The 23369-nt window shown below is 38.5% G+C and overlaps 1 protein-coding gene across 3 annotated transcripts in view; it reads left to right on the top strand.

Moving 5' to 3' along the window:
• The window catches only part of NAALADL2 (N-acetylated alpha-linked acidic dipeptidase like 2), a 395312-nt gene extending 377959 nt beyond the window's left edge, over positions 1 to 17353 (top strand). For all 3 annotated transcript variants that reach the window (XM_063167294.1, XM_063167293.1, XM_063167295.1), the window contains 2 exons: positions 1795 to 1993; positions 16524 to 17353. In XM_063167294.1, coding sequence (XP_063023364.1) covers positions 1795 to 1993; positions 16524 to 16722 — 398 coding nt within the window. In that variant the 3' untranslated portion in view covers positions 16723 to 17353. The remainder of the gene's footprint in view (positions 1 to 1794; positions 1994 to 16523) is intronic.
• Positions 17354 to 23369: the final 6016 nt, after the last annotated feature.

The raw sequence follows: 23369 nt of genomic DNA, 5'->3' as shown, positions 1-23369 counted from the left end.
GCTTTTCCATCCCTATTATTTGCTTACCTTTCAGACTCCAACCATGAATAATTTGAGAAATGGGTTGGTGTTTGTCCTGATTTTAACTAGAGTAGAGTCAATTTTCTCCCTAGTAGCTGAAATGTGTTGTGGATTTAGGATGAGATAAAGGTTGGAAACTCACTGATGTTTCTGTTGTTGTTCAGTAGTGCTTACCCTGAGGACTTTCCAGTTTCCCATATTTTCCTAGAGAGGAGTTAGAGGAAGCTGGGAGGGAGCATGGCCAGGACAGCTGACCTGAACTGGCCAAAGGGGCATTTCATACCAGAGAAATCAGGCTCAGTTTAAGCTGAGGTGGCCAAGGAGTCTGATTGCTGCTGGGGCCAGACTCAACATGGTCACCCCAATAAAATTGCTCATCACTTGTCTGTCTTGGGTTTTATGTCTCTCTTTAGGTTTTCTCCCTTTTTGATGCTATATTATTACTGTTGTTCTTATGATCATCATCATTATATATCAAACTGTTCTAATTTCAGCCCATTGGTTTTAACTTTTTAATTCTTTCTCCATTGCATCAGGGAAGCCAGTGGGTGTGAGTGAGCAGCTGCATGGTACTTGCCAGCTAAGGTTAAACCATATCAATGTTCCCCAATTACTATTTGTGATTTTTCCATGTGTATCTTACAACAAGGAAGTTGAAAATTCATTGAACTTGAGTCCTGAACCACTTTCTTGGCTTAATTATCTCAGTCACTAAGGCACAGAACTCCCTGAGGTTTGCACATTCAGGTAGAGATGAGACAGCTCCTAGAGCTGCATGGTTTATGTTGATTAAGGCATTATTTGAAAGATCTAAGCATAGTTGGATTTCTTGTCAATAGGTGAAGTGAATCTTGGCCTTAAAGATAATTTCTGCATCCTGGAAATATTTGTGCTGACTGATACTGCTTTTGACTTTCAGTCAGGTTCAGGCTCTGCTTTCTCTCTCCCTGTGCTTGTAAAGATGAAGGCAGTCCATGCACACACTGGGAAAGGAGCCACACTCTTCACCTGCACTGCAGGTGGGAGGAGGCTGCACATTCACAGTGCTCCAATTCACATTTCTCTTTCTGGACTATGAACAGGGAAATACTGAAATTGTGGCGTGCTCCTAGGTGATGCAGGCTTTTATTCTTTTGCTGTCTGAGTGGGGTTGCTAACAAAGCAGTAGTTAACACTCCAAGTTAAAAAGTTTTGAAAATATTGACTGGATTAGAATATGCATTTGGATATCAATTAAAGTTGGCTCATTGGCATATGACTTAAGTGATCAAGAGGAGAAATTTCACATAACCCTCTACAATTGCTGTTAACCTCTAAGATTCTAAAATGTTGAATCAAATTCAATTAAACTCTGCATATTAAAATATTCTATATAGCAGTCATTATGGAATCCAAGCACAAGCTTGCAGGCTCAGGAGCAACAGCATCAAATGGCATTGAATAAATTCAGTCTCAGAAGGAAATGTTGTAGCTCTTGATTTATAACCATTGCTTCCTGCATGACTGTTTTTCCAATGCTAGATTTTAAGCTGTACCCCAAAAAATCATTCCTCACAGCTTATTAGATCTTAAAGCATCAGAGCCCAAATTGATCTTTGAAGAGCAGATCAGAGGTTACACGGAATGATCTATGGCTTCCCTTGACCCCCTTCGTGCCGCTCACAGGGGAAGGAGAGGCTCAGGTTTTAATTGGACTATTAATTTTGACTTGGAAGCAAGAGTAATAAGTGGTGAGTGAATCACTGGTGGCTGTCTTGCTGTCCCTGCTGCCAGGTGATGAAGCGGGCGTCCCTCGGCTGCTGGCAGTGGCGTCGCGGCTCAGGGACACGGCGGAGCTGTTCCAGTCGGACGAGATGCGCCCGGCCAATGACCCCCAGGAGCGAGCCCCTGTCAGAGTCAGGATGCTCAATGATGTGCTGCAAGGCTTGGAGAAAAGCTTCCTGCTTCAGCAAGCTCCTCCAGGACTTTACAGGTACGGTACGCGGTGTTCCACACGTTCTGCAGCTGGGCTGAAATGGTGTTCACCGCCGCTTGGTTCGCAGAGCTGTCTTTAAAGAGAAGACGTCAGTGAGTACCCAGAATTAAAGCTATTTTTTTCCTATCACGCCCTTTCTGCAGAAAACATTAATTCACTACAATGCAAGGGGTCATTAGAATGCAGCACTGTAGCACTTCTGACATGGCATTGCTGCTAACAAGACGTATGGTGTGATGGCAGCCCAGGCAGCGTGGCAGAAACGTGTGTCACATGGAACAGGAAGCTTTCAGAAGCAGAAAATATTTTGAAGTCTAATACTGCCTGACAAGCTCCACCTATGTTTTATTTAAAACTTTGTACAGTTCATTGAAGATTCAGAATTGTACAAGATACTGTGTAGCATTATTTAACATATTTAATTATATAGCAGCGTTCTTGGATGCATTTCAGTGAGTTAAAGGCAGTACATCCCAGTTAATGAGGAGGCCTGAGTCAGTTACTGCTCATAACATCTTGTCTCTGCTTGGAATTGCTCTCTGATATGTATTCAGCTGCACTACCCAGGTTGGTTTTAAGATGTCGTAGTCATCCCATCTTTTACTTTCTAAGAAGTCTGCGGGTCTCTGCCTCTCACCAGAACCATCTGAAGTAGCAAAACTGCACTTTGATTTCAGTTGATGGGAAAAATTACCCAGTGTCTCGTGCAAGTGAATGTGTAAAAGTGGACATCAAAGAGACAAGTGGTAGAGGTGAGGAAGGAAAGCAGAAAGCTCTAGCACAGGAGGGATTCTTCCAGTTATTAGCAATGGTATAAAACAAATGCAGTCATCTTTTAACAAAAGCAAAGGGGAAAAAAAAGCAAGGTAGTTATGGGGAGCTCAAAAGTGTCAGTGAATAAAAGCCCTACAGCTGTAATAAAGAAAATGGAATAATTATATTTGGGGAGAGGCTAATTTACTTCCTTCCTGCCGTGACTGGATTTGTAACTTAAAGAAATAAGCCAAAATGGGATTAGATAAAGTCTAATATTCCAGGTTTAGCAGCGCTGTCTGTCTTGTCTGAACTGGTATGGTGCTGCAAAGGAGCCAAAAACCTGTTTAATAATAATGTAATATTTATGTGTTGCATTGCAACAGCAACATTCAACATTGTTGAATTTGGCCCAGCTCTTTATTTGTAAAAATAAATTATATCAAAATTTAAGATTATAAGGAAAGGGTTTTTGACATCTTCTAATATTTCAGTTCTTGCAGCACTTGCATTATTAAGTTTGTTATTTACCAAAATTTAATTACTAGATATGCAAACATAAAGTAACAAATTTTTCACCTGTTTCCACAGTACTTTAGTACAGAGCAAAAGTACTTTTACACTGGCAAAGTAGACACTGTGGAAGTGAAAATGTTGTACTTGCTGCCCTCCAATTTAATTAAATTTGATTCATGATTTAACAGTACAGGATTTCAAAGACTAGGAGGAAACATTGGCTTTGACTTTACTCTGAATAAATTTACCTGACATCATCTGGAATATACAACAGCAAAGGACACCTTGTGTGTCATCATTTAGATGTTCATTAAAAAAGAATACAACCTTTGTACAGTGCCAAGGTGTGTAATTGTTACCTTTAATGGCAAATCTACACAGATAAACAGAGCCAAGGACACTGTTAGGGTGCTGATGTCCTTTGCTGCCATTTAAAATCTGAAGAACGTTTGCTTAATTAAAAAATAAAAAGCATCTAAGTCTTGTTTAGATTATTTTTCATTTTTTAGGGATTGAAAGTCCTTCTGTTAATTGATGAAGTTATGTGAATATGTTTTGTATTCTGAAGATATAATTGTGTCCTGAGAACACTAGAAATACTTGAAAAGCCTAATGCACTTTTTTTTTCTTTTTTTTTTTTTTTCTTGTAAAACTTAAAGCTTATTCTTGTTGTCATTTTATAAGGAAAACAAACCAAAAAATCAGTCTCACAGCCAGGACCTTGTATGCCATGTTTCATCCCAGTCAGAAGATTGATAGGCAAGTTATAAACCCCTGAAATAGTGGTTTATAATGGAAATGCTGGCAGCCCTTTAACTATAGCAGCACAAGCAGTACAGCAATAAATACTGTGCTTCATCTGTAAACAGAAATTTAGGATGCAGTTTGCAGCCTTGACCTTCAGGCTCCAACTGTGTTTAGATCATTAAGATTCCATAAATACTGTAATTTACAGCCTTCTGGAGGAAGAATTTGTGTGCACAGTAAAGGACGTATTCTTCATGAAAAAATGATTGCTTCCTGTATACCCATTTGGACTCATATTCTCAACCTCAATCAAAGCACTTGACAAATTTGCTGAAGTTTTAGGCATCATTTTTAGCCTTGTGTTTGTCCTAATTCACAGCTCTCTGGATCTATACTGTGTTTTCTGTCCTAGAACTTGAATTTAAAAGAAAGGTGCTTTTTTCTTTATTGCAGGAGTGTTGTAACCTTCCTGTGCTTCTCCACTACAAGGGAACTGATACAACTTTTATATATCTTTTTTTTTTCCTCTAGTTTGCACACACATTCTCTTAGCTATAGTCTTTAACTATATATAGGTCCTTAAAAAATTAAATGCCTCATTCCAGTCAATGTCATAGGGCAATATTTGGGCATAATTGATACATTTTGCATCTATAATGAGAAGTAATATAATCAGACTTACTAGAAGAATTCAAATTACTATTTTTTTTTTATAATTGGATTAGGATATTTGACTAAATTTCAGTAATCATGATTGACATTGGCAGGTTGTTCAGTACAGTAAATGCTGTAGTTTTGATGCTCGTTCCTCTTACCTGAACTTCCTGACACTGAACTGCAAATTTGACAACAGCACGTTCCCCATGATCTCTATTTCCAGCTGAGCCTGAAATACACAAGTACAGCTTTAATCAGGGTATTCTAGTCTTATCCAGAAATTTAGGCAGAATGAAAAATAATAGTTTGAGGAATATCCTGCTTTGCAAAAGTTACCCTGGGACTTGATTTGGGGTTAGGAGAAAATTGCTGAGTTTTGTTGTACCTGAAGTATTTCTTTGATTCCCAGTGGTAACTCTGGGTAGATTTTCTATTTTCAGAACAAATTTCTAGGCATAAAATAGGATTGCTGTTGGTATTTTTCATTTATTTCTCTTTGTTTCTCATAGCATAATCATAATACTGATAATTATTTGGATTTATAATTTGCCATTATTTTAATGGAACAATCAGTAGAAATCTGTTTCTCACCTTTAGCCATTTCTTGCTTTCCACTCTCTCAATGTATACTTGTATGGAACATTTCTGTGTGTTTTCTGATGATCATATTTTGCTACTAAAGGTAATAATCATAGATTACACAGCAGTGATATCTACAAGGTAAATGTAAGAACAGAGGCTTTGTTACTTTAGGCACAGGGGGAAAAAAACAATTGAAGCACATTGTCGTCTCCATGAGATGGTCAGCCTCACCAGAGCCATAAAAACATTCCGTAAATATTGATCATGCCATGCTTTTGCATGCTTTTCCCTCTACAGAAACACTGACCAAAACACTGGCACCAATATCAGGGAGAGCAACACAGTGTGGATCTTCCTGGTGTTCAGAAATACTGAGTTCAGATCTTGTGTTTGCCTAGGCTCAGTACGAGGGTTCTCCCTGTTTATTGTTATATTTTGTTGCACTTCTTACATTTACTGATTCCCAGAATTTCTGCCAGCTGTCAGCCTGATGTATCTGTCAGGTCTGTGTGTGCACTCCTTAGGTACTCACAGAGAGCCTCTCCCTGTGTTGAAGGGCAGAGCTCTTCAGCGCACAATAATATTGAAAAAAAACCGAGATAATAAAGCAAACTTCATGGAGTATCAGGCATGGCACACTCAGTGCAGGGAGATCTCCTGTCTCAGTGAAAGTGTCACATTTCTTCAGCTCCAGGTCTAACTTTCAGGCATGCTCTTGATACCAGATGAATCCTGTTTAGTAACCGTGCAGAATTTTCCTAGAATCCCCTGGGATGCTCCCCCAAAATTTTCAAACCTAAGAGAGTCATTAAAATCACAGCTTGTGTCTTCAGTATTTAAAATTAAAACAAAAAATAGGCATACAAGGGCTCAGGCTGTCATTTTTGCTCCAGTTAGGTGCATTTTATTCTTAATAGACCCTTGCCTAAGGATCAGTTATGTCCTGACTGACAGTTCTCTTAACAGTTTTATAAAAAAGTCAAAGTCAACATGTGTAAAATCTTTCTTTTAAATGTTTTATCTTAGCATGCCAAGTTTATCCTGTCCATTAAGGCTCTATGCATCTGCCACCACTATTTGTGGAATTTTTACAGGGATGGTTGTGTTTTGTCTAATAGATGTAATTGAGTGAATTCAGTAATAAGTAGGTGAAAAGCAAGGATTTTGAAAGCAATCTCTGTCTTCAGCAAAGAACTCCAGCAGTTTTTATTGCTCATTTGTATCAGTTAAACTTCCTCCTTTTGCTTCTTTTCATCACAGATACCCAAGTGTGACATTAACACTTCATTGGGCTAAAGAATTACAACAAATGGGTGCATTTTAATGCACTGAACAAAATACTGGCAGTAAGCAAAGATAGATTGTGCAGCCTGAATTTGACATAATGAAATGAAAGAACAGTCAAAAGGTGTTTTCAGTACCATTCAAAAAAGGCAACTTGCACTGAACTCGTGCCACTCAAGTGTGTGTTGTTCACCAGAACAAATATTTTCCTTTCAGATTGAGATTTGTTATGTACATTCCTGACATGTGTATATTCCACAGGATTTATTTCTGCTTTGCTGGTAAACTGCAGCAGATTCTCAGGTTACAGAATACACATGCCCTAAGAGTCTAGTTTCCAGAGATATGTTTAGTAGGAAAATTAAAGAGCTTATTATATCTCCACGTGTAAACAATCTGCTCATTGGATTTACAGAGGATGAGCATTAAAGATGCAAATATCCTGCTAATCTTAAAGAGTAACATGGGTAAACATGGAGTGCAATGTCACCTGCAAAATAAAACAAAGCCCCAGCCCTGAGCTTCTAGCCAAGACAGTAGTTCTGTCTCATTGTATAAATTCTGGAGATTTCTTTTTTCATTTTGAATTCTTCATTTATGACTCCGAGTAGAAAACATTCCTGTCTCCTTTGTAGTAATATTTGGGATGTTTTTTGACTGACCTGAACCAAATGCATGGAGTATTTTTATTGTTCTGCTTTGTATTATGTGGAACAGAGAATGATTTGTTACGGTGTCAATGATCCTTAGTGTGGGAAATACTGAAATAATTCGTGTTTCACTGGCAGCAGTAGATAATGTTCTGTCTCTATTATCTGCCATGTGCAATTTGTAAATACAATGCTAGAATTATGTTGGGGGAGAAGGAAAGAATGTAGAATAGTGTACCTCAGATTTTGCCATTCAGTCAGAATAAATGAATTTCTGTCTTCCAAGACAGCAATGATTTCCTTCCTGACTTTTGACCCCCATATTTTGCATCTTTCAAAATTTGCAACTCCTTTTCTTCTGTGATTTTTTTCATGGCTTATAAATGGAGTTGTGAACAGTGGCATTACTTGTTTCTCTAATCCTCCTCTGGTGTTTCTCAGTTCTGCAGTTGTTGTTCAGCTCCCTTCTCTCTGATAAGCATTTCTCCAAATGTACTTTTTACACCCAAAATGCCTTCCCATTTTCTTCTGCCTTACCCCTTTGAACTTTACAGTGTGTGAGCGGTGTGATTGTGGTCTCTGCAGTTGTAAGCATGGAGCAGCACATTTATCCTAGCACACACCAGTAGCATTTACTAGGCTGATAATGCTCTTACAAATTCCTGCTATGGTTATTATTTTTCTCATGACTGATAATGATGCTGAGTTGTGCCCTTTCTTAATACTGAGGAGATGCAATAAAGTGAGTGATAGTCATACTCAAAACACCTGATCCATCTGAGGTGCAATTGAGATGTTTTCGCCTTTGGAATCACCGATACAAGTAACGGCCATGAATTAATGACTGTATTTGTTGTCTTGTAAATTTTTACTATTTAAAGAGCATTTGCTGCATAAATACTACTGAATTAGCCATCTGCAGAGCTGTAATTATGGCAGACTTTAAAGCTTATTTAAACAGGGAACATGAAAATCTTTTCATTACACCTGCAAAAGCAGAAAACCTCTGTAATCAGGGATTATGTCATGGCTTGAAAACAGATTTCTCACTTCCCTGATATGAAGGGAATCCTGGTTTTACATATATTAATTTATTTTTCCTCTATGTACTTCCCATGAATCTTCTTGCATCTTTTTAATTAGGTTGATTTGTATACTTGCAGAGTTCTCTCTGTACAATACATCAGACCCATTATGTTTGAGATCCAGTAAATATTATATTGTAATTTAACCCAGCATTAGTTGTCCTGAAGACAAGACTGTGTCCAGGAAATAATGTTCCTCATGCTTCCCATGAGTGTGCATAGTCTTGCAAAAAAAAGAAAAAAAAGGGTTGAGTTTTTTTTGTAAAATTTATTTATTTTAATATGTGTCCTTAGTGGATGTTTTAGCCCATTTCACAGCAGTTGTTGTGCTGACTGTGAAAGCCCTGGCACAGCTGTTCTGTGAGCTCAGTGCAGAGTTCTCATGCCAACCCCCAGCAACTCTTGTGGTTAGCATGCAACTCCTCTCCATGTCCCTTGCTGGCAGATCTTGCTTGGTCTGCACTTATGGTGCTAAATAGGGCAAGAATATTTAGTTCCAGAAAAAAAAAAATCTGCTGTGATCTCAGGAAGCTATACAAAGTATTAGATTCTGAATAATTTATTAAATCTGACAGAAACTTAATATTTTATACATTATTTTATATTTATTATAAACAGTAGGACTGGTAGCATTTTTTAGATCCGAGAAATATCTGAATCCACATTTTTGATCATGACAGATAAGAACCACTCATATATGAGTGGTTATATTTCAACCATATATGGTTGAAATATTAGCCAAGAACACTTCTTGACTATAGTACAAAAATAAATGGAATTCATTGGGAAAATAGTTAATATGCAATATTCCCCCACTAACATATTACCCAGGCAGTAGAGCTCGCAAATGTGTTGATGAGATCATTAACAGGAAAATTACCTTAACTGGGACTTAAAAGAAGTGTTAATTTTGTGTGTGTGTGCCTGCCACTGCAGGCAATAATGATATAACTTCGGGCATTTCTTTAAAGATGTATTATGACATACTCTTTAATCCCTCGTTAACTCTAATGATAATGACCTGTGGTGATGCTCTCATGTCACTTGGCTCAGAGTTATTTAGGGTGATAAACCCAGTCAGGATCAGAGCTGGAGATCAAGGTCCAGCCAGTTCCTGCATTGAGCACTGGACACTGCCTGCTGCTTTGGTTGGGAATGGGATTCCTCCTCAGGAAGAGGATATTTCACATGATTTCTAAATAAAAAGCCCTATGAAGTCATCAGAACATCAGCTGTGAGCCATTTGGAAATAATTTTATTAATTCACTTCCCTCAAGTTCTTCAAAATAGTAGCACATCTGCTTTGAATTGAGTGTTTCAGACTGAGACATCCTTAAAAGACAGATAGTTTCCTCCAAATCATCCACACAAGCATATGTTTCTTTCACTTGAAAAGCAAGTGTAGCATAAATCATTCAGAGAACAACATGCTTACATTTGTTACCAACAATGTAGCTACATTATTTGAAACTTAACAAAGAATATTTCATAGCAGTTGCTGGCAGCAAATAACATTTTAAAATACAGTTGTATCAATTTTGTTCAATGCATCATCAATCTTTTAAGTACAAATGTAAGTCATTGTTCTGAGGAACGACAGAAAAAGTGCTGGTGGGTTTTCAGGGAATTTTTACATCTCCATAGGGTATGCATCATTCTCCATCAGCTGCATACAGGGTTTGGAAGCTCTGTGGCAAAGTGGGTTCTGTGGCTTCTTCAGGAATTTCTGCATAAATTAATTTCTGTGAAACTCTAGAGAAAATTATGCCTAATTAGAGGACTGCCCTTTAGTAGTCATAAATGGTGACTTGCAGCTTCTGAAGAACAAATGCATCCTATTTGTATCTTTTTATTTCACTTCTGTGAAGTCTTTCTGTACTGTTGAAGCTCTAGATTGGATTCTCCTTACCTAGTCATCTTGTTTACTCCAAAGCAAGAAATAAATCAGCTCCTAAACCCAGCAAATTTTCACCAAGAGAAAACCTGTGAGTGCGTGGTAATGTTGATGTTAAGCACTGGCAAATAGATGCTTTATTTCAGGCTGATTTTACTCAAATTCAGTCTTTAGGCTAGTCAGGCTTCTTAGCTCCATTATTTTTACTTGAGGCTGTTCCAGAACATCAGTCCACTTATGATCTGCTACTTGCCAGCATCCATTTATTCATGGTTATTATATATTACACTAGACACTGTTTGCTATCAAAAGTCACAAAAATTAGGAAGTGATGTAATTATTTTGTTTATTTAACAAAAGTGAAAAAGTTTGGCTACAGCTTGTCAAAGACTTTGTATTCCCATTATTTCTCAGCCATTGCAGAACACTGTCCTATTATCAGAAAATCAAGCTTAGAATTGTTAGCTTTATGTCAGTCTTCTCTGTTGGCAGAAGACATTTAATTATCAAAAGAATAGTTTCCTTACACATTTCAGAACAGAAATGAAAGTGAATGTTCTCTGTGAATATTGAGTTTTGGTGATAAAAATATTCTCAAGCAACCTTTCTTGGATTAAATTCTTTAATAGACCTTTTGCTTTCTGTTTGGGATTCTGGATGCTCCTACATGTCCTTTGGAATCTGGTATTGGTGCACTCAAGACACTCAAAAGGATTTAAAGTTGTCAAGGTGCATCAAGCTGAAACTTAGGCTAGAATTAGGGTTAGGTTAGGCTTTAGTGATCTTTCTGTGAGAAATTAGTGTGTTTCATCCCTTACTTTTAAAAAGTACTGCAGTCAAAGAGAACTGTAGGGAAATAAAAGATAATGTATCTTGTAAGCCTGTTTGGCTTCTCTTTTTCCCTTTGTTTATTTGGGAGGTAGTCAAGCCAAGCATTGAGACACTTCACAGAGCTGCCAAAATCAGGATTAATTTTTTAAAGAAACCCTATTTAAAACTGACCTTTCAGAAATGTACTCAAACCTGGGATAATTACCTCTTCATGGTCCCATGTCCCAACAGAATTCTGTTCATGCCCACTTACCACAACCTCCAATTGCCACAATTGACTCAATTAGAGGTGTCCTAATGCCTGTCTTTTATGCAAGATAAATGTGTGTCTAGCAGGGAGAGAGTGTCTGCTTTACCACTGTCTCATAATGATGCCTTTGAAATGCCTTTCAGTTGGTTATGCTTTATTTGGGTTTGATATCTCGATTACCTGCAGCTTATCAACTGCTGATAACATGCAGATAGATCCCTTTCAGGCAGGCACTCACCTCTGAGTGTTCATGATTTTAAATACATCACTTTCTGCAATATGGATTGGTGGAACCCTCTGCAGCCTGTAAGGAGAGCACTAAGGGGAGGCAGCTGGTGGCTCTTTGAAAAAAGGAGAGGATGTGTAGGAAACAAAAGTTGGGAACAAGGAATTACAAACAGGGGATCCTTAAAAATGACATGCTGGGTTTGTGGGGACTTAGGGCAGTGAAGGAGAGGTGACATTTACAGCAGAGTTGGGTGCCACATCCCCATCTTCCCTGGCCATGTGTGAGTTGTTCCATCCCATGGCCCCAGCGACTTCCAGCGTTTAATCCAGCAGGGAATGAGCATTGTAGGGAAAAAAGGGGTTCCTCTGGATCAGCTCTAATGACATGTAATGACACTTCACCAGGGCATGTATCTCCTCCTGATAAAAGCTAATCTTACATGGCCAGCAGCTGTAATTTTAGAATTATAAACCTTCTGCCACAATGCTGCTGTGAAATAAACAGGTAAGATAACAAAACTGCACGTGAGTGTTAAAAAGATTTAAAAAACAACAGAGGAAAGGAGAACAGTCATTGGAGATCAAAAGATAAGGATCCCAGAGGAAGGAAGGAAACATTCTGCATGTTCACTGCAAATTTTCTGAGGTGCAAATTTGAATGAATAAACCAGTATAAATCATCTTGTGCTGTTTCCAGAGAAGATCTTGTGATATTTTTATGTCCTACAATGAATAACCACTGTATGGAAGTCCCAACATGTAAATATTGTTACGAGAGTGCATTTACTTATTTACTAAAGTAATCATATTTTATGTCTTATAAACATGAATGAAAACAGACTCCTAAATGTAAGAAAAGTGCATTGAAAATTGAACAGTATCAGGAGAAAGGGAAATTCAGAGAATCCTTATTCTGGTGTGCTTTTTTTCCTTTTCTTTTTTTCCCTGGAGAGTACAAGAAAAAACAAATCAGGGAATTACGAAATTGAGTTTGTGAGGATGCTGAAGTCTTAACACACTGTGTTATAACTGGAACAGACAGAGGCTGCCCACAGCATTTATCTCTAAACAATTTTACTGTGATTCCACCGAGAAAACCTGCACTCGTTTCATGTGGGGCACTAGACTTACCATCATGTCCTAATGATTTAATAATTACTTTTCAAAATCTCTAACGTGGGCTGTTAGATGGGAGTCTGTAAGTGCCTGAATAATTCATCTTGTATTGCACATTACCTACAGACAAAATTTTCTTGTAAGCTAAAAAATCGTTTTTCATAACAAGAATAATGTAGTAATCTTGTTTCATCTGGTACTGTCCAGTTGCTCTAATATTGAAGTTGTGTTAAAGTCAATATATTTCTAGTGTGATCTGTCATTCAAGAATTTGTGAAATTCCTTCTGGTCTGGTGAGTGTGACTGTGCCTCCTTATTTGTGGTTATGCAGAACAGAATTTAATGGCATTATTTTGGTCAGGAATGCTTCTGTTCCTAGGCCTGCCAAGGATTTATAAATAAGTTGTAGCAGAGGCTCTCTTTATAGTCTCTTTACTTTGCTAAGGCTGGGGGTTTTTTTTATTTTTTGGGGGTTTTTTTTGTGTTTTTTTTTTTTTTTGTTGTTTTTTTTTTGTTTTTTGTTTTTTGTTTTGTTTTGGGGTTTTTTTGTTTGTTTTTGTTGTTGTTGTTGTTTTTTTGTTTGTTTGTAGCCCTTTTATCTCTTTCAGTGGTACTACCTGAAGTTATTAATTGAGTTTCCTACCTCAGTGTTCCACTTTTCAGGTCACTGGGATGTGTCGTAGAAACAAGCCCATTAGGATGAATGATGTGTGTTGTAATTTCATCAGCATCATCAATCATTTATTGCAGTTTTCTGTTTAGGAGTCTCTTTTTTGTTTGGTGGGAGTCAGGCTGACTGTGTGAATTTTATTCATAAGATTAAATAGTTAAAGATGAAGGTAGATACTTAAGCAATTAGGTCAGAGGCTGGAGTTGTTTTAGAGGTGTAGGCTTCAAAACCAATTTGTGTTAAGGGATGTTTAAGTAATTGAATTTCACAGTGTAAATTAAAGTCTCTTGCTATCATTCTGCATGTTGTGGGCACATGGTGATACCTTGTGTCAATGAAATGGCTGGGGTTTGTTTTTCAGTCCGTGTGTAATCTTTAATGAAAACACTTTTCTTACTTGTAAAGGCTTGGCAGTAATAAACTGAACTGACCATTTTTTTCATTTGATGAAGCTTCAGCAGAGATAAGAAGTAAACTTGTATAAATTGACTCTCATGAACATGCATAAAGAGAGAAATCATTTTGTGCAACAAAGGGGTGGCATGGCTTGCCAAGCGAAGATAAGTAATTGGAAAATACAAGATCCCAGTGAGAACTCCTAGCAGAAAAGTGGAAAAAACCAGGTGCTTTATTATGTTACTTATTAGTATTTGCATGCATAAAAATATAAATTAGGTTCTGCTATACTATGTAATCAGCTATTCTGAAGTCATATTACTGTTTCAGAAGTTAAGATATTATTTTAAAATTATGACAGTAGACTGCTTGTCTCATTCATCAAACAACTAAGCTCTCATCAGACAGTAATTTGCCCTGCATTCAGGTGGGGTGGGATAGCAGTTCTTGTTTTCACTTGGATCACATGCCTGTGTATTTACTGTGGAATCACCAGTGATTCCAAAATCACATCAGTAGATTTAAACTGTGTTAACACCCTTGCATGTCAGGGTAAACCATCTTTATTAGCTTGTGTGCCTTGTTTAGAGTCCATTTGATGATGGGACATGAGGTCTGTTCCTATTCACCACAGACATTGTCTCAGCAGTCCCAAATGTTCCAATGTTCAGACCATCCTCTCTTTAGAGTTGTTTCTGGCACTGAGTCAGTGTTGCTCTGCTGATGGCTGCTGTCTTGTGATGTTTTTATAAGTTGACCTAAAGGAATAGAGATATCCTAACACAGATCAGGGCACCGGTGTTGTAGGCATTTGGAGTAGAATTCCAGCTCAGTCAAACTCTCCCAGCCACCAGCAAACCGATCTCCCCTGTGGGTAGAAGGAAATGTGATTAGCAGTGTCCTTGCTGTTGGAGGTGTTTGAGGGGCTGTGAGCAGCCTTCTTTCTCCCTGTGAACTCCAGGAACTACAGAGGAGAGTTCTTCAAAAGCCTGGCTCTGCTTGCACTGATCTCAGCAGGAGACCCTGAACTGAGGGAGCAAACTCAGTCCCTGCTTTGAAAAATGCAGTATTTCCCATAGCACAGCCTATCCTTAAAAACAGACCAACCAAGAATTTATCTGGCTCTCAACATACACAGTTTTATTTACTGTGTCACAGAGGCTGCTTTGGGACAGTCACCTTTGAGTATGAGCTGCACCACAGACAGGGAACAGTAGCATCAGCTCCAGCTAAGGGGGTGGTTCTGAGGCTGCTGCAGTGCAAGCTGAGGATGCTGTTGCCACATCTGCCTGTTTCTGCCCTCTTGATGGGGCTTTCTGTCCCCACTGAGCTGTTCTTGCACATACTCCTCACCTGTTTCTGTCTAAGTGGTCTGTGGCAGTGATGACCTATTGTTTAAACTGCCCTGCTGCTGCAGTCTTGGATTCCAACCCTTTCCCTTTTCTGTTTAGATCTCTAATGCATTGCATTGCAGACCCCTTGAACTGTATGGATGTATTGCTGTCAGGGGATGAAAAACTCATCATTCCCTCTGCACACTGCTGGCTTTGGGTGTATACCCAGTATAAACAGAGACTGAAAAATTGCCTCGTGAGGACAGGAGTTATTTCGTATCTTGGAAAAAAATGACCTCTCATTCAAAACATTTTTTAAAGCTGGAAAACATGGCAAAAGATTGTGGGTGTTCTGTGGTGTCGTTTATTGGTCTGCTTTGTTACCTTTCCCCCAGGCAGAGTTGCACTTAGGTGATTCACAGAATAAGATGCACTTCTGTGTTCATCTGTCTTCTGTAAATAAACTTGGCAGTTTCATTACTAATTTGGAGTTGCCATTTGGCCTGTTCTGTCATGCCATTAGGTTGCTAACAAAGTGTGGGAGCTGTCCTGTTTCTTGCTGTGTTCTCCACACAGCCTCTCCCTGCCCTGAACACCTGTCCTGTATTTAAGGAGAAGGTCCTGCACCAAATCACTGTAGCTTTCCTGTTTCAAATTTCCTTCACTTCTGTTTGCAATCAAAGGAGCTCCTGGGTGGAGGTTTATGATGTTTATGTGCTCTTCTAATTAGTATAATGATTACACCTGGTTTTGGATAACATTTATAGCCTGCTTCAAAGAGCCCCATTAAAATCACTGACTAGCTTTGAATTCTGAGCCTTCCCCACCTCATACAAATTACATTTCCAAGGGATCACACAATACTCTTGCATCTGTTTTTCTACAAACCATTAAAATTGTTTGCAGATATTACTGGGTAACACAGATTTTGTTTCACAAGGGTTTAGCTGTGTGTGCTGTTTCTTTCCTCTAGTGTGAGACATTAAAGGTGGGTTACTCTTGTTCTGAAACCACAAAGGATTATTGATGAAATGAAGTCTCTGCTGAAGGCAAGGAGAGTTTTACCATTGGCATCAATGCAGCTGGAATTTCACCTCTGAAGAGTGAAATAAATAATGTGAGCAGATAGGAAAAACAAAAACAAACCTATGCAGAGGATTCACAGCAGTAACCAAACTCTTTTTAGAGGGGAATAAATGGAATTCATCTGAGACACAAAATCCTTCATGAGGGGTGTGATAGGTCTAGGCTTATGCTTTTGAATAAAAATTTGAATGGTCAGAGAGGAATGTGAGACTTCTTTGATGGATTTAGTAACTGCTCCAATGTAAGTACATGTAGTTCAGTGAATAAATTCAGTTTATAGAGGCATAATAAATATGCATTTGTCTCTCAATCTGCCATGGGTCAGCTTTACTGTGCATAATATGTATCATCTGTAAGCTGTGGCTGATACTTGCAGGGTTTCTTGATGGCATCTGATGGATTATTTTTGACTAAAAATCTTACCATTCTCTCTATTGTTCTCTTTCAGAAATATTCTTTACAGACTGGATGACAGGACCAGCCAGTTTTCAGTGCTGCTGGAGGCACTGGAGCACTGCAAACTACATCAGTCAAATGAGACTGTTCAGGCAGCTTTGTCAGAGGTGCTGAACAGCATCAATTCAGCTCAGGTTTACTTCAAAGCAGGACTTGATGTGTTTGAGACTGCCTTAGCTGGAAAGAAATGAGAGGATTCTCTGCATTCTAAGACATTTGTTTACAACTCTCTAAACAGAAGTTCAACTTGGACCAGAATTGTTCTGAGGATCAAACCTTTCTCAGCCTTTCCTCCAGCTGGCGCTTACAGGTACTGCAACACGTGGTTTAAGAAATGTCAAACAGTATTTTGCACTGTTCACAATATATCTCAAATGCCTGTTCCTGAATGTATAAAACCTAAAGAGAGGGAGTAACGCTTCAGAGATGATTTTTTGGAAGGACATCTGCTGTATTTTTGTATGTGAAATATGTTTTTATGGCTAAGAGCTCAATCATGCGGAGTACCAGGTATGTGCTGAAGCCCTGGTTCTGAGACACCCCAGATGTGCAGCTAGGGGAGATTTCCTCTGTCAGAAAAACATGACTCAAGTTTCTTAATGTTTTCAGCAAGCTCATCTTCTTCCTTACTCCATTCAGAGTAAGGAAGGATGTGGTGTTTCCATGGGTATCCAACACCGGAGTGGAAATGCACAGAACACCTTTAAGGGTGCAATCCAACACCTTTACTCCTGTGGAACAATAAATACCTCAGTTCTGACAATACAGATAAACTTTGATTCTTCAATTTCTGTATGAAAATAAAGAGTTGTTTTCTCTGATGTTTCTTGGAGAGGAAATTTTTGTGATGATTTCAAATTATTTGAAAAGTGTGAATCGGCAAATACACTTGCACAAAAATGCTTTGAATGTTTATGTTAAATGAAAGAATTGCCTAGTCTTTATAAGGCTGGAGGCCTTAAAAATTTTCACCAAACATTACCAAAAAATCCCACTTCAAGCTCTCTAAACTTCCAGAGAGCTGTAAATAAAAGCAAGACCTCCAAGTCCTGGGCAAAGTTTTGGGATTCCATCACTCTTGGCCACACCACCCACTATTCCAGGCTGGCTCGTTCCATCAGGCCTCACATCTAGGACCTGGGTCATTGTCAGGAAAGCACAAGGAAAACAAACATCTGTTCCCCAGGAATTCAAGTGTGGAGGCACAAGCTGGTGAAGCACATTGCAGAGCTAAAATGCAGATCTGCTTTTCCATTGGTAGAAGGCTCTAATGACACCATTGCCTGTTGGCCAAAGTAATCTGTGTGTGAAAGCATCAAGAGGTTCAGTGTCCTCTGAGGGGATGCTATACCCATTTGAGAACTGCAGGTCTTAATAATACAAACAGTTGAAATTGTTAAGTCCTATTTGGGCTTTACAGTCTCAAAATGATTCTAGGTTCAGAGCTTAAATAATTAATTTTATATAGATACTTAGAATTTAAATATAATTTATTTAATGGAAATGTTAAATGTATTGTTATCCAGTTTGCCATGTAAACATTACAAGAACATTTCAGGTTGGAATAAAAATGAAAAAAAGTGTCTGTATTAATGTTTAAAAATTGCCTTCAGAAAAATTTCTGAATGGACAATTTGGTAAAAATTTTTTTAAAGTTCACATAGCAAGAAATGAGCTGTTTACAGATCTGGGTTTCTGTTTCCAAAGTCCTTACAAAGGGGTTTCTCCAAGCAATGGCCCAGGACTGGGTACACACAGCTGTGCTGTTGTTACATTTCTTCATAAGTGATGATTGAGCAGAGGCAGAGCTGTGCAGTTGTACAGCAGCCTCTGCAGTGGGAATTTGTTCAGCACCAGTCTGTGGGACTGTCTGGACTTATCATTATCTCCTGGCTTTCCTTGCCATCTGATCAGCAAAGTTGATGATGATTCTTTTGCTAATGCTGGCAGCAGTTTTGTTTAGTGCAGTGAGAATTTGACTTCTGGAGAGTAATGTTGTTCATGATGCAGGTTCACCCCTTGTCTGCATCATTTTTATTATTGTAAGATTTAAGTGGTTGGAGTATTTGAATTTGAATTGTACGTTTATTTTGGGGACTTGGGGATGTACTGTGCATGTTACAACTGAATTGCATTTGTGACAGGGACCACTCTTCTAACAGCTCATTAAGTGGCTTAATTTCTTTTGAGTGCTGCCTCACTGTGGAATTTTTGATGGGATTCAGTGATAAAGGGCCAGGTTAGGAGACCAAAAGAGAGATTAACACCTTTGGTAACTCTGCCAAGTGAATTTAATAACTGTTTCCTCATCCTTAGAATGTTCCACCAAACCCACCTCTAATGCAACCAAAGTGTACTCAGCAAAATCAGTGAAATCTGGTGGAAGCAATATCTCTCATGGATGATTTCTCAACCCTGTAATTCCAAAATAAAATATTTATCTTGTTTTCTCACTAATGTCCTCCTGTAACCACTTCTAAACTAACAGACTTAAAAGTGCTCTGCTGGAAAAGCACGGCTGTTGTAAATGTCTGTCTATTCTAGACACAATCAGATGTTCTTGTTGGTGAGATGAATCAGATGAGCTATTTTGGGACTTAAATGCATTGATTTTAATGTCATCTCACACTTGTAGATCTTTTGAAGGCTTTTATTTCAATGTTCAGATCTTACATATAAGTGAATGCTCAATGATAATATTTGTACCATTATAGCTTTGAAAAAAAAGCACTTTTGAGCCATATCCTTCCATTGATTTTTAAATCCTACGTATTGACTTCAAGGAATTTACAGCAAGTTAAGGTCCTAAGTATCTGGTGAGCTTCTAACATAGAGTTTTTGCCCAAACAGCTGTGAAACATCAGCTAAAGGAAGGTGTTAGTAAATCATAGCAGCTTACCCAGATTGACTTCATTCCTGTGTTGTACTGGAATAAACAGAGCACCCTTAAAGGCAGAAGTACATTTGCAAATTGCCTGAATGATACTAAAAATGTGTTAGCTTTTCAGCAGCATCAACTGCCAGAGACAGTATAACAAATGCATTGATTGCTCTTTAATCTAGAGTCATGCTCACAGTGACCAGAAAATCCCTGCAGCCTGCAATATTTGTATGTTGAGACAGTTGATAATAAAAAGCCAATAAGGTTTTATTAGTATGTATTTTAAAGAGTCCATAAAAAAGCTAAAGCACAATCAAGGCAGATGAATAAAAAGTACATGGGAGCTGGGTTTTGAGTACTAACCTTAAAAAAGGCAATGAATTGTTTTTATCATCCAAGAAAAATAGTAGCTGTGTTAATATGCAAACACACAAATGCCTTATATCTTCAGAAGGTTGTGCAAATATTAATTTGCTTGCAGTGATATGATACATCAAGATAAACATGTAAATAATTACATGAGAAAAATAGCAAACTCTTTGCACTGCCTCCCTTCCCTTTTAGGAAAGTATATCAGTGTAGAGATATGAAAGGAGGCACTGCAGCTGACCTCAGTTCTTGCAGCAGTAGGTGGGGAGAGGTTAAATCTCAGGTATTGCAGAAGGAACCACTGGAGGTCATTTATTCCAACCTCCCTGCTCAAGCAGGGTCACCTAAAAAGAGCCTCCCAGGAGGGGCTGTGCTCAGGTTACTGCTGAATAACTCCAGGGATGGAGATTCCTCAACCTCTCTGGGCAATCTGTGCCACCCTCACAGAGAAAGTGTTTCATTATTCCATAGAAACAGTTCCTCCGAAATTCTCTCTGTATTTCTGAGTTGTTACATTCGTGTAGTCATTTTCATTGTAAACATTCAAAAGGTAGCCATCATTTCATCTAGCAAAAACTCTCAGACACCATCTCTAGGATTTCACAGGTATAATATGTTGGAAATTTTGTATGAGGAGATTTGTCCTTCAAGCCATAAAGTATTTTTTTAAGCCATAGAAACGAATGTCTTTATCTTTTGAGGTCTTTTGTACAGTCCCTGGTCCCCAGTCACCGGATTTCTTTATGTTTTAGGAGGTTCTCACCTCATCAGCACACATGGGGCCATAAATGCATCTACTGTAACCAGACTTTGGGGTCTCACTGTGGCTTGTGTTGAGTGGAAAGGAAGGCAAGGTAATTGTATGGCTCATTCTGGCTTTCAAAGCTGATAAATGCTCTAGAAATGTCTGGTCTGTGTTCTCCGAGGAGCAGTTCAGATTTCCCGGGCAGGCCCTGTGCTGGGAGCAGGGATCTGTGGCACTCAGAAGTGGCTCCTCTGGGTGGCTGTCCCAGCAAACCAGCTCAGTGTGGGAGATGTTCTTCCCCTTTGCCACTCAGTAACATTTCAGCAGTGTCACACTGTCCCAGAAGAGTGGGTGATAAGAAAAACAATCTCATTTCAACATGCCTGGGACCTGAGTTTGGAAACCAGTTAGCCTTGTACTATTAGAGTTCAAAACAAAGTAAGGCGTTGTGTTTTGGAGCTCTGAATCTACACAATTTGAGACAGGGTTTCCAGTAACACAAGTAAATGTCTAAAATATAGAATACAAACATAATTGTGGTCTATTACATGTTACTATAATATTAAAAATTACTTGGATAACAAGTAACCCTCTGGCTGTTTTTTCTCCCTCTAACACCATCTTCTCCAATCCCCTGCATTCATCTTCTCTCACATCTTTTTTGCAACGAGATGATTTTTCCCATCTCTCACCACCTTTTTCTCAGCCACTCCCACTAGTTTTCTGTCTCCATTCTGCTTCCTTATCACTTCTTAAGCTCCCCTTTAATTCATCAACCACCCCCCCAAGTTAATCCCCCTTTTTTCTCTCTCTGATCTCAGTCATGCCTTTTGTTCCCCATTCAGTTCTCAACTCACCTCCCTCAAGTTTTAATTATTATTCCTGGAACAGCTGACCATAATAAAGGGCTGAAAGTGGTGGAAAAGTCCTGCTCAGATCCGATGGATAAAGTGTAAGGAGACATCATCTGTTAAATTCAAAGTATTCACTTCTGAGTACATGTAAGCAGCAGGTTTTCAGTTATAGCTTGACTGAATGGAAACAGCCTTTTTTTTTCCTATCTTCTTTCTCTCTAATGTCTGGACCAGGAAATTCCCTCAAAAGTAGCATTGTAGAAAGGTGATAATCTTGAAAGTTTTGAAATAAACCTTTGAAGTTTATTTGAATTCAATTCTGAAGTTGGATGAATAAGAAATTATAGACAAAGAATCAGGATTGGTACTACCTGTCTACAAAATAAAACAGGCAATATCTAAGCACAGAAATTCTCTGATCTTGCAGGAGCCATCCAGCATTCACTCCATATTGGCTAAATACCAAACTTCTGTGTGTAATTCTGCTGTCCTACATTGTTTTACATTGTTAAGAATGGCAAGGACGAAAGGCACATGCGCAAACCTGTACTTAAACATGTACGTTTCAGCCTAGGAAGTGCCTAAGAATAATGAATACTCATTTGGGAAACAAAGGCTTTTAAAATATCTGAATTAGACTGCATGTTTACTAAAACTATGGTGCTGTTAAGCCTTTGTTTTTTCCTAATTATAATCCCACTGCTGCTGGTTATTTCTACTCTTGTCATAACTGGAGAAAATGTACACCTGCATGGATTTGCAAAAGAGATTATGTTGCCCCTCAGTCTTACTGACCTTACTGGACTGTTTTTTCCAACACGGTTGGCTTTACCATAATCACTTAGCAGGGTACTATTCCACAGAACCAAGGCCAGCAGAATTTGGCCACTATTCATGGAATTTCCCACAAGATTTGGTATCAGAAGATCAATTATTTCAGTTTAGTCTATTTTCTTTAATCTCTCAACATAGATTATTACAAGCAAGAATGTATTTCTTTTTTTTTAATTGGGAGGAGTCTCTTAGTAAGCATTGAGTAAGCCCACAGGGCAGAATATGAATGTGTATGTACAAGTGATATAATCTAAAATTAACTTTGTACCTATTATGAATGTTGGATTAATGCAGACATACTTTTATAAATTTCACAGGTTGGAATTAATACAAGGGCTTAATTTAAGAAATTTAATCAGAATAAAGGTGTGGAACAACAGTTTTGCTGTGTAAATGTATTGTGTGCTTCCTCATCTGCCTAATCCATTTGGTTAAAAAAAGATAGGGTTTTATCTAAGCTGCTTCTCTTTGATTTATTTTCCAGCAAGCCTTTGGAAATGAAGTCTTGGTCTTTCTTTTAAATGTGTGGTGCCTTTAATGTTTATGGAACACTTCTCAAGTGTTCAGACAGTGTTACACCACCTCATCTGGATTACTTGATAGGACTGAGTGGAATTTCAAAGCATGGTCTTTGGAAGAAGGTCCTTTCCTGACTGTTACTATGTATGCTATTATATACTAGAGTGGCTGCCTTTACCATGCAGAGCTGTAGGTGTGCAATGTGATGCTTTGAGGCACTAATTGAAGAGAATTTTTATTTTTTCAGTTGTTTTGCAGAGACCTGTTAAATTTCTGCCATTTGAGGCTGTACTCCCCTGACCATGCTGGTGACAGAGCAGTGCAACACCCAGTGCTCTTAGCACAGGAACGTGGCATGTTGAGGGTTTGTCTGAGCTCTCAGTGCATTTCCAGTTTTTAATTAGCATCCCTTGTAGCCCCACTTTGTTTTTGTGCAGCTCAATCCTGATAGCAGTGTGGGTGACCCCAAGAAGTGGTGGACAGGTCTGACTTTCTGGTGAACTTGCTACAGAAACTGCTGATGCCTCTATCCTTAAAAAGGTAAATAAAATATTTCCCAAACATTTGGTGTTTTCAGCCTGTACACTGAGGATTCTGAGATAGTTTTGGATACTGCTTATTTTTTTTTTTTGGTGC

The sequence above is a fragment of the Melospiza melodia genome, chromosome 12 (assembly GCF_035770615.1).
Source record: "Melospiza melodia melodia isolate bMelMel2 chromosome 12, bMelMel2.pri, whole genome shotgun sequence".
In the NCBI taxonomy this organism is placed as follows: Eukaryota; Metazoa; Chordata; class Aves; order Passeriformes; family Passerellidae; genus Melospiza; species Melospiza melodia.
This window is presented reverse-complemented; position numbering and strand designations above follow the sequence as displayed.